Genomic DNA, 12,269 nt, shown 5'->3' on the forward strand with positions numbered 1-12,269 from the left:
CACTGTGTAAAATTCGGTAGCCACTGCTTTCGAACCAGGTTTCAGGTACGAGCCGAATGCTATGTAGCAGTTCCTTAGAGAATGCGGATGATCACAAAGCCAACGTGCCCACCCTCTGCTGTATACCAGGCTCCAACTAAAACACACTCATGGGCTCAGCTGGGAAGAGCGCTGGCTACTTTTTGAGAGAACCCAACTTTGATTCACAATGCTTACATGGTAGTTCACAACCTTTTGTGACTCTACTCCCAGGGGATCTGATACCATCTTCTGGCCTCCATGGGCATCAGGCATGCACATGGTACACGTACACACATACATGCAGGCAAAACATACCCATACACTAACACACACACACACACACATACACACACACGCACACACACATGCACACGCACACACATACACACATGCACACACATACGCACACGCACACACATACACATGCACACACATACACACGCACACACACGCACACACATACACACACGCACACACATACACACGCACACGCACGCACACGGACACACATACACACACACGCGCACACACACACGCACACACATACACACACACACACAGGTGGTGGTGCTGCACACCTTTAATCCCAGCACTCAGGAGCCAGAAGCAGGTGGAACTTTGAGTTTGAGGCCAGCCTGGTCTACAGAGTGAGTTCCAGGACAACCAGGACTACACAGAAAAACCTGTCTTGGAAAAAACCCAAAATATGCAAAGAGTTTAAAAAAAATTCCACCAATTTCATACTTCAAAAGAACTGCACAAAATAAGTATATATTGCTGGTATTTTAATGTAAATAGCTTATGATTTATTGTAAAAAACAGTTATGTGCCTCCATCACAAATACTGAACATGGTTTTGTGACAAAATATTCCTTAAATACCATAATATGGCTGCCTCTCTCACCTCAGGATAGAAACCGAGAAGAGAACTGGAATTGAGCACAGGCAAATCCGTCCCTGTTAAACACGCCCTCTGTGCTGAGCGTGCTGACGAGCAAGCGTTCCCACATCTCCCGGAAACCCAGGACGGCCAACCAGACAACTGAAAGTTTAAAGATGTTACACATTTCTTTCGTTGTTGTTAAATTTTTTCTTCATACCATATATTTTGCATGTTTTTTTCCTCTTTCCTAACTCCTCTCCAGCTTCCTACCCCTAACAATAAGACCAAAAAAAAAAAAAATGCCAAAACAAAGCAAAATGAAACACAGTCCACAGAAACACTGCTGAGTTTGTTTGGTGTTGGCCAGCTACTCCTGGGTGTGGGGCACGCCTGGAGTGTATTGACACACACAGTGAGATTCCACTGGCCAAAACTGAGTTTTTTTCCTGAAATTCCACACATTTCTAGTTACAGATTCTAGCTAGGAACATTACAGAAATGTGGCAGATTACAACTATCAACAGAGAACACCTGGAAAGTCAACATCGGAAACAAGAAATGTAGTGTCCGCTGGACAGCCCCTCGGCTTTCATGGACCACAGTGTGTCTTAGCATTGTCTCCATGGGACTTCAGAGTTGGAGGATAGAGCCCAGAAGGCCTGCGCCCTTTCTCAGGCCTGACCTCACTTGTTCCGTCACTCCCTCTGTCTCCGTGGGTCATCTTGCAGGCTCTTCAGTGGGATCAGAGCTCTTCTGCAAAAGGCTGCCTTCTCCCTGTCATGGCTGCACTGTTTGCAGAGAGCCGGTCAAAGTCCTGGAGGTGGAAGCGGGCTGCCAGCTGATTGACCATTTTCTTCAGGGTCAGAAATGCCGAGATGACTTGGAAAGTAAGGAAGATGGTGAAGATGATGTGTATGGCCTTTTCCAAGGGCAGATTCCTCAGGCCCTCATTGAGGAGCAAGAAAAGGATTAAAGGCAGCTGCAGGAGGAGGCTCAAGAGCCAAAAGCCAGCCAACTCGGGAACCTGCAGAGATTCACATCAGGAGTTGTAAGATTAGTAAATCCAGTTTTGTTGGACACACAGACATGTCCTCAGCACTACAAAGAACCTGCAGGATGGGCTCCATGAGTAATTCAGGAGTACGCCATAGTCCTTGTCCTTAGAGAACTATCTAGACGAGAATGCCAGTTTAATGGGAATGACCCCCACTTGGTTAATAAGGAAGTGCAGCGTTGAGAGGCACAGAGTAGCCACTGCAGAGACCAAGGGTTGGGAAGGGAGACTTCAAGGGTGTGCACAGGGGAGCATCCCGCCCACAAAGCTCCAGCATGACTAGGAATCAACCCATCAGTCAAATGGCAGAAAAAACAATAAGATATGCTGGGTGGGGCCCATTATGAAGGGTTGAGCAAACCACAGAATTATTTAAAGCCTTTAGGCAGGGTGGTGATTCAGAGAACATGGGCCTGGCAGTGGACATGGATTTATAACTTTTCTAAAGGTTCCAAATAGACATTTAACAGACCATTTTTACTACATACATATCCAGAATGTACTTTGATCATATCCCCCCTTTACCCCCTTGTGTCTCTCCTCCTCCTGCTGACTCCCCTTCTCCACCAGTGATGGAATATTTTCAAGACTGAGAGAAGTGAGAACATTAGCAATCGTTAGAAGTCTACTGTGTTTAGAAGCTTCGTAGGGGTCACTGCGCTTCACCTCAGTGACCTTGTCAGTATTGCTTTCCTCACCGAGTAGATGAGGACACCAGAGCTCAAAAGACTGAGCAGTGATGGAAATCTTCAAGCTGGAGCTGGTCCTTAGCTCCAGGCCGGTGTCACCTCCACCCTGGCCATTGCTTTAGTTGCCTGAAACCTTAACTGTCTCTAGCACAGCCCTGAAGGAGGGGAGAGCTCACCTTCTCCTGCAGGTTCCCCATGCAGCCCAGGTACAGCCGGATAGCTTCCATCAAGGTCACGAGGACCATGACAGTGATCACAATGAACTTGTAGTAGTCAGGCAAGACTGAATACTAAAAAGAAACGGCAGAACACGCTCGCAAAGTCTTTCACCAAGTAACATGCACAGGGTGAGGAGGGCTTGAGAACCTTTGCTGGGGACCTGAGGAGCCAGGGCCGAGCAGGGGGGTAAGGAGGGCTTGAGAACCTTCGCTGGGGACCTGAGGAGCCAGGGCCGAGCAGCGGGGTGAGGGGGGCTCACCTTCATGTGAAGCATCACAATGCAGCTCACCCACCACAGTGGGAAAAAGTACGAGTTGAAATACAGAGACATCTGCAACGGCAGGCTGGAGACCATCTCATTGTCTGCACCACAGGTAGAAAGGGAACAAATGTTAAAGCCTCATATTCCTGAGCATTAATATCAGTTCAATAAAACTCCACACTCTAGGCCTATTTATAATCACTAGCAGTATAGTCATCTGCTTGCCTTTTACTTCAGACATTAATTGCTTGGGGGTGTGTTTCATGTCCTTCAAGTGTTTGCCTCTGCAGGCAGTTTGCAGACCAGGGCTGTGGATTAAATATGAACTACCAAGCTGGATGTGGTGGCACAGGTCTTTAATCACAACACTTGGGAGGCAGAATCACTGTGAGTTTGAGGCCAGCCTGGGTTACACAGTAAGAAGAGGAGAAGAAAGAGCAAGGGACTACCAGCTGGTATGTCAGGGTATTCTTGTCACCCTAACCCTCAGATACAGGAAAACAGCAAGTTTCAGGCCAGCCAGAACTGCATATCTGACCTGTTTCTGAAAATAAATAAAATCCAAAAAAAGCAATGCAAATATGAAATTCTATCGCCTCCTTTGTAGGGTCTCTATAAAGAGCTATAAAATGAATGAATAAAAATGGATCTCTTATAGGTTAGTTCTTATATAATAATTAATCTCAAATTATAAAAACCTCCCCCTTTTGGCAAATCCTAATCCTGTACATGCCTTAATGCTAATCTGGTGCAATTTCCCTGACAAATCTTTCCTTGATTACATTCCCACAGTCCAGAAGAATCCTTCCCTTTAGGTATTTATCACTCTGAACTATGTATGAGTGCTGGAGAGATGGTTCAATGGTCAAGAGCACTTGCTGCTCTTGCAGAAGATTGGGTTCAGTTCCCAGCACCTCCACAGGGGCTCACAACCATCTGTAACTCCAGTTCCAGGAGATCTGCTGCTCTCTTCTGGCCTCTGTGGGCACTGCATGCATGTAGTACACATACCTTCAAGGACACATTCATACTCACAAAGTAAAAAATAAAGAAGTGTGGGCAAAGAATCACATTCTCATCTAAGGTGTGTGTGCTACACTGAAGAAACAAACCATGGGCTTTAGAAGCTGTGGTGGTTAAAATGAAAATGGCCTCCATAGGCACATGGGACTGGCACTCTTAGGAGGTGTGGTCTTGTTGGAGGAAGTGTCACTGGGGGTGGACTTTGTGGTTCCAAATGCTCAAGCCAGGCCCAGTGTCTCTCTCTTCCTGCTGCCTGCAGAACCATCAGCTACCTCTCGAGCACCATGTCTGCCTGTGTGTCGCCATGCTTTCTGACATGACAATAATGGACCAAGCCTCTGAACTGAGCCCCAACTACATGTTTTCCTTGTAAGAGTTGCTGTGGTCCTGGTGTCTCTTCATAGCAATAGAAACCCTAACTAATAGCTGTGAATAGAAAGTTAAAAAAAAAAAAAGGAAAGAAAGAAACCCTAACTAAGACAGGAGCCAAGAGAATCAGGAGCCAGAGATGGGGTGCATTATCCCATCTTTCTGAGCACCCACTCAGCCACCACTCAAAGGCTGCTTGTGAGGTTATTTCACTCCCACTAGCCTGTCACACTCAATGGGCGCTCAACAAATAGGACCGTCTCCTTTTCTTATTTGTATACACACAGTCTCAGCGTAAGCACAGACTGCAATGCCCTATTCAGAATCTTGCTTTATACACTGTGAATACCAAGCATGCATGAGCAGAAAGAACAAATCTTCAAACACTGTCATACATAAAAAGCCATTTGTGACACACAAATTCCATTTATCAATCTGATTACCCCAAATCTTTTGCTTTTTTAATAAGGAAAAAGGTTCCTCAACAAGATTTTGATTTTAAAAACTGAGCCCTAAAAAAATACATTATAAATTTAACTATATTCTTATTTTAAATTGGGTTTTTAAAGTAAGAATTTAGAAAGCTACTAACATAAACTACTTTGTAACATTTTTCTTTTTATCTGCATAATTTTTAAAATTGAAATCTAGTGCTTGAGACAAGCATGGCTGCTAGAAGCAAAAGTTTCTGTAGCAGACTTTCTTGGATCGCTAGCCCTCAAATTATGGCACAGAAACTGATTATTAGTTATGAATACTTGGCCTGAGTTTAGGCTTGTCCCACTGGCTCTTGTAATTTATTTTAACCTGGTTCTCATCATCTTTGTTTTGCCTTTTTTTTCTTTCTTTCATTCTGTATGTCCTACTTTCTGTATGCTTCCTGTGTGTCTGCCTGGCTGGCGCCTGGTGTCTCCTTTTTTTTTCCCTTTCTCTCCTCCTTCTCTCTTAAGCCCAGACTCCTCCTATTTATTCTCTCTGCCCACCAGCCCCACCTATCCCTTTACTGCCTAACTATTGGCCATTCAGCTTTTTATTAGCCCAATCAGGTGCCTTAGCCAGGCAAGGTAAACAAATGCAATCTTTATATACTTAAACAAAAGCAGCACAAACAAATGCAATACAGCTGTACATAGTTAGACAAATAGTCTATGCACATCAGGTTTCCTTTACGTTTTAAGAGCATGCCTAATTGATGTGGAGGTAAGGTGATGTGGAGGTGATGTGGAGGTGAGGTGATGTGGAGGTGATGTGGGTGAGGTGAGGTGGAGGTGAGGTGAGGTGATGTGAAGGTGATGTAGAAGGAGAGGTGAGGTGATGTGGGGTGAGCTGATGTGGAGGTGAGGTGATGTGGAGGTGATGTGGAGGTGAGGTGATGTGGAGGTGATGTGGAGGTGAGGTGAGGTGATATGAAGGTGATGTGGAGGTGAGGTGATGTGGAGGTGAGGTGATGTGAAGGTGATGTAGAAGGTGAGGTGATGTGGAGGTGATGTGGAGGTGATGTGGAGGTGAGGTGGAGGTGAGGTGAGGTGATATGAAGGTGATGTGGAGGTGAGGTGATGTGGAGGTGAGGTGAGGTGATGTAGAAGGTGAGGTAGAAGGTGAGGTGAGGTGATGTGGGGTGAGGTGATGTGGAGGTGAGGTGATGTGGAGGTGAGGTGATGTGGAGGTGAGGTGATGTGGAGGTGAGGTGATATGAAGGTGATGTGGAGGTGAGGTGATGTGGAGGTGAGGTGATGTGGAGGTGATGTGGGGTGAGGTGATGTGGAGGTGAGGTGGAGGTGATGTGGGGTGAAGTGATGTGGAGGTGAGGTGATGTGGAGGGGAGGTGATGTGAAGGTGATGTAGAAGGTGAGGTGATGTGGAGGTGATGTGGAGGTGAGGTGGAGGTGAGGTGATGTGGGGTGAGGTGATGTGGAGGTGAGGTGATGTGGAGGTGAGGTGATGTGGAGGTGAGGTGATGTGGAGGTGAGGTGATATGAAGGTGATGTGGAGGTGAGGTGATGTGGAGGTGAGGTGAGGTGATGTAGAAGGTGAGGTAGAAGGTGAGGTGAGGTGATGTGAGGTGAGGTGATGTGGGGTGAGGTGATGTGGAGGTGAGGTGATGTGGAGGTGAGGTGATGTGGAGGTGAGGTGATATGAAGGTGATGTGGAGGTGAGGTGATGTGGAGGTGATGTGGGGTGAGGTGATGTGGAGGTGAGGTGGAGGTGATGTGGGGTGAAGTGATGTGGAGGTGAGGTGATGTGGAGGTGATGTGGAGGTGAGGTGATATGAAGGTGATGTGGAGGTGAGGTGATGTGGAGGTGAGGTGATATGAAGGTGATGTGGAGGTGAGGTGATGTGGAGGTGATGTGGAGGTGAGGTGATGTGGAGGTGAGGTGATATGAAGGTGATGTGGAGGTGAGGTGATGTGGAGGTGAGGTGTTGTGATAAAAGTTTCTTGTAGTCTGTTTAACTCATTAAGAAGACAGGAAAATAAGGATATATTGGTTAAGTTGCCAGTTTCAGAACCTTTAGAGCAGAAACTAGTCAAAAATTTGTCTCAAAAAAATCAAAAAAAAAAAAAAAGAAAGAAAAAGAAAAGAAAAAGTTTGCAGAGATGGATGCAGGAAAATTTCACGTTCAAAACCAGTCTGGACTACATAGCATGTTTCCGGACTGCCCAGGAACTTCTGATTGCCTTGTAACAAAATAAATATACCATCGCTGTTGTTTGTTTAAAAAGCTATCAGATCTAGCTTGGGTAAGAGTGATGGCCTCTCATGCCAGGGTGTTTATTTTATTTTTTATTTTTTGGTTTTTCGAGACAGGGTTTCTCTGTAGCTTTGGTGCCCATCCCGGAACTAGCTCTTGTAGACCAGGCTGGCCTCGAACTCCCAGAGATCCGCCTGCCTCTGCCTCCCGAGTGCTGGGATTAAAGGCGTGTGCCACCACCACCCGGCTGTTTTATTATTTTTTGTAGTGTCAGGTTCACACTTCAACACATCAAGGCCAAAATATAAATGAGGTGCAAGACACGAATTCATTAAATTTTACAAAAGTTCAAGCTGAGTTCTGAGACAAAATTAAAGCATTATATAATTGACAGGGAAATTTTACTGACCAATTAATTACCTGTCTTGGCTTTTCTCACGTTTGGGTGGTTGGGAAAAATTATTCTGTGACCCATGAAAACCATAGGTATCTCCAGCGTCAGTGTCTGTAGGTAGTTGTACTAGCATCCCTACAGTTTCTGCTGTCTGAGGCGGAGGTCCTGCCGCCTTCAGACCTATAGAACGAACACCACGCCATCGTTTTCAGTAGCCGCCCTCGGACCTGAGACCTTCACTTTAAGATTGCACTGCACAGTTAAGGTTCACTCTTAGAATCAGAAACATGAAAATCTATTTTTTCCAGGTTTTTCTCCACATAGTCTAAATTAGGCAATTGACCAAGGTGACAAAATGTACCGATGGCTTTGCTTTTCAATGTCCCCCTTTTCACAAAAATTGTCAAAACCAAGTAGGAGAAGGGATTTCTACTTCCTTGATTCCTTCGTGAAAACCATATATGCTGTCGTTAGGATTTAGGAGGCTGAGACTGGAGTCAACTCAGCTCAGCGATATTTCGTTATTAGAACGAGGGGGAGAGAAGGAACGCACAGGGGAAGGCCGTGTTCGTTTGGCAGCGTCCAGTAGAAGGATGGTGGTTTAAAAAGGCCCATTCGGTGGAAACAACCCCTTTTCTCTTTCCTCCGCCCGCTGGAGCTGCAAGGCTGGCCGGGGAGGACCCGGCCTACGCTGCCAGGCGGGGCTCGGGCCCAGCAAAGCTTCAGTGCAGGGTGGGAGCGGGACCGGGAGGGCGCGGCTGCTCCACCTCGCCCTGGCCTGGAAGGCTCTGCATCCCAATCCTCCAGGCCACAGGGCCTCCTGGTGCAGCAGCCGCTGCAGCCGAGGCTTGCGGGCGCCCGGGTCGGTCGCAGGGCCGCAGGCTCGCGCACAGGGACCGCGCCATGGCCGAAGCCGGAGCCGCCATTTTTCACCCGGGCACGGACCGTGCGGCCGCCCGCGAACGGGGCTGCGCTCTCGCCACTCACCCGCGGCCTCGCTGGACTCTGGCCCTGTGCGGCTGGAGTCGCCGAACACCGTGAGGCTGAAGTTGCCCAGGCGCTGACGTACGGGGTCTGGCAGCTCCATGCCCGGTCTGCTCGGCCTCGCCGCTCACACGCCCGCTAAACGGCCGACGCGGCGGCGTGTGCGGTTCCCCGGGCAACCGGGCTGTGCCCGAGCTGAGGACTTGGTGCCTGGGCTGCCCTGCGCGGCCCAGAGGCTTCCCTTTGGAGGGGCGAGCAGAGGCTGCAGGGCTGCAGCGGGGGCTGCTTTTTCAGTCGGGCCGTCTTAAGATGAACACAAGTACTAAGCCATTCGGGCCTGGGTTGAGCCCTCACACCAGGGCACTTTGTAAATTGGCCCGCCATTCCTAGAGGGAAATAAAGATGAGCACAGACCTTAAAGAATGCCCTTGACCCAGTAGATTTTTTTCCTCTGGGTATAAAAAAAACAGCGGTAAGGATAGGGTAGACCAAGTGTGCCTGCTTCCGAAGGGAAGAGAATAACTCTTGAGTATTGAGAACAATTGTTTCTGGATCGTGGGTTATTTTAAAACTTAAAAAAAAAAAAAACAACAACAACAAAACAAACAAACCAACAAACAAACAAAAAAAAACCCCTAGCCTTTTCCTGCTTTCTCTTATAGTATATCATTTTCAGCACTCAGGAGGATCTCAAGTTTCAGCTCAGCCTGGGCTACATTGCAAAATCTCAAAAACCAAACCAAAGCAAACCATTAAGTGTAATAGACATATAGAGAGAAGCCCAATCCAGATGTATTAGGACCCAGGCCAGTCAACCTTATTAATACCCACGGGAGCTAACCTTTCCCAGTTGCTTACAGCGGCTAAAGGAACACTTGGCCTGTTTAATAGTTTATAGTAGACCAATTGCACCAAAAAAGTTTAAAAAGAAATCTGACCCTTTGCCACTATATTTTTATGATTTTTTTTCCTATTTATTATCATACCAACAAGCTTATCATCAACAAATTGCTGCTAAGTCCCCGTGCATTTTGTAGTTATTAGCAGGCATGGCTGGTACCATTCTTGGGTATGGTTGGTGCCGCTCTTGGTGAAGATGCCTGATGGTGAACATCCTCGCATATTTATGCTGAGTGTACACCGGGGAGTGGAGATTGAGTCAAACCGTATGTCAGACCAGTTTTATTAGGTTCTGCCAACACTTTTCCGGATGGTCTAACCTCCGGCTATATATGAACATCCCCGTCACTCCATGTGCCTTACCGATGCTTAGATTCCGTTCTTCCCTCTCAATCTTTCTGGTAAAGTGCGGTGGGACTGGAGTTGTCTTAGCAGTTACCAGCACTTGTTGCTCTTGCAGAGGACCCAGGTTTTGAGGAACCACCCTCACGGTGGTTCCCAATCACCTGTTAAGTCCATGTTCTGTGAGTCAAAGTTACATTTTAAGTTTTATGCCTTAGAGATCCATGAAACAGAAACACTGGAGGCTATTTTTCATTGTTAACAAGTCTGACCCATCTGCACCAGAGGTGCTTGATCGCATGTCCACCATGGGCAGGAAATACTGTCAGGATGTACGCTTGCTCCTGATTGGATGTAGGCTGAGTGTATGTCAGGATGTATGATTGCCTCTGATTGGACCTGGTGGAAAATAATTAAAACCACTGAAAACTGAGACTGGAGACATTTTCTGGAAACCCAGATATGGACCAGGCTGGAGCCCAACCACCTGACAGTGTTTAATTAAAGCTTGTTTCAGATTGGTCTTTAAACTGTAGTAGTGGCTTCTGCTCACACATGGGATGAACAGTACTTCTTTTTGGCCTCCAAGGGCACCAAGAACACATGTGGTATTCTTGTTAAACATATAGAAAATAGATAAACCCAATTCTAATTCTAAAAATTAAAAGCATGGCAAGCAGTATAATTCTGTACAATTGTCATCATAAAACATGTTCTCATTCCAAAGGGAGCGCAAAGGAATTTATTCTGAGCTAAATACCAGTGCCCATAGCCTGGAGACATGGATTTAGGTTGTCCTATTGTCCATCATCCAAGTCACAATATGAATTTATATTATCAGAGAATGCAAGACAGCCACAAATCAATGATCTCCTAAATACATTAGTGGGGACATCAGGCAGGCAGGTCACAGCAAAACAGGGACACCTCTGCCATAGGTCTCATGCTGTATGAAGACATATTTACCTTTCTGCTTGGTGTAAGCCTACAATCAGCTAAACTAACAGATTCTAAAGGTTTGACTTGGTAGTTAAAAGAACGTTAGATAATATACAGACTTGAGCAGTAAATGGACATCAAGGGGGCTAAGGACAGCCCAAGGTAATTTTGGCTTTTGATCTGTAACAATCATAGACATTCCAATCTATCAGTCTGCAGAATCTTTCACAAAGGGGTGGCTTTTCCAGGAGCTTTAGTCCGCACAATCAAGAGGGAAATTCACATAAAGATTGCCAAGGGAAAGAAATGGAAGGAAATGGCTTTGCAGTTAGGTTTTAAAAGTAGTTCAAGAAATGTTTATCCTTATCAGGACACTTAGCCCAGTGAAACACACAGAGGCCAGGGAGACACAAAGCTACAGATAAATTCATAGGTCAAAGTCCACAGATAAATTCTTGCCAGGGATGACTGGGAGAAGCTGACTAAATTCTGCCTCAGTTCAAGAAGGAGCTCAGTTCCCAGAATCTTCAAAAAGGCTTCCAGGACCTCCCCAAGGCTGCTCACCTCTGTGTTTGACAAAATGTCCTGCCTGCTTTGGTCATAGCACTGGGACATCTGTCCTACAATTGTGTGTTTGTGTCTCTGTCTTTCTTACCTACTGGTCTTTGAAGTCTTTCATCTTATGGTGTTTGGTTAAGAATCAGAGATGGATAACTATTGAATGAAGAAAGGGAAGTAAAGGCCTTTCTTTAAATGTTTCCCACATTTTCCAATCCCTAGTTCAAAGTCTTCTTTGCCAGCTTATGTGTAAAGGTCATAATGTAGAATCAATAATCCATGAGTTAAAACTAGGTGAAGTTAGTTGCAATCAAAAATAAACATGAACAACCAAGAACCACTTTTTATCTAAGTGAACCAAGATTCTTACAGAGGGGATAATAAAACTTAAGGCAGGATGTACTACTGATGGAATTGTAATTTGGACAACTGCAGAGAAATAAGCAATTGGCAACATGTAGAAATAACCTTAATTCTTTGTCAAAAATAAGTGTTCATAGGTGTGTGAATTAATAGCTAGGTCTTCAATTTGGTTCCATTGGTCCTCTTGTCTGTTTTTATGCCAATACCAGGCTGTTTTCAGTATTGTAGCTTTGTAGTGGAGTTTGAAGTCAGGGATGTTACAGCTCCAGAAGTTCCTTTATTGTACAGAATTGTTTTGGCTATCCTGGGTTTTTTGTTCTTCCATATAAATACTGTTCTTTTGAGGTCTGTGAAGAATTTTTCTGGGATTTTGATGGGCATTGCATTGAATCTGTAGATTGCTTTGGGTAAGATTGCCATTTTTACTATGTTAACTCTGCCTACCCAAGAGCATGGGAGATCTTTCCATTTTCTGGTGTCTTCTTCAATTTCTTTCTGCAAAGATTTAAAGTTCATTTGTTTGGTTAGAGTTACTCCAAGATATTTTACATTATTTGTGGCTATTGTGAAGGGTGAT

At 45.6% G+C, this 12,269-nt stretch overlaps 1 protein-coding gene across 1 annotated transcript; it reads right to left on the bottom strand.

Annotated features, from left to right (window-relative positions):
• Positions 1 to 804: 804 nt before the first annotated feature.
• Positions 805 to 8,962, bottom strand: Tmem17 (transmembrane protein 17). The gene is made up of 4 exons (XM_041669573.1): positions 8,594 to 8,962; positions 3,126 to 3,229; positions 2,824 to 2,937; positions 805 to 1,928 (listed from the first exon to the last, which is right to left on the bottom strand). The coding sequence occupies exons 1-4, from the start codon at positions 8,691 to 8,693 to the stop codon at positions 1,647 to 1,649; spliced, it is 600 nt and encodes a 199-aa protein (XP_041525507.1). The 5' UTR covers positions 8,694 to 8,962; the 3' UTR covers positions 805 to 1,646.
• Positions 8,963 to 12,269: the final 3,307 nt, after the last annotated feature.

Source organism: Microtus oregoni, unplaced genomic scaffold (assembly GCF_018167655.1).
Source record: "Microtus oregoni isolate MIOR12 unplaced genomic scaffold, Mior012 000019F_ref0000042, whole genome shotgun sequence".
NCBI lineage: Eukaryota > Metazoa > Chordata > Mammalia > Rodentia > Cricetidae > Microtus > Microtus oregoni.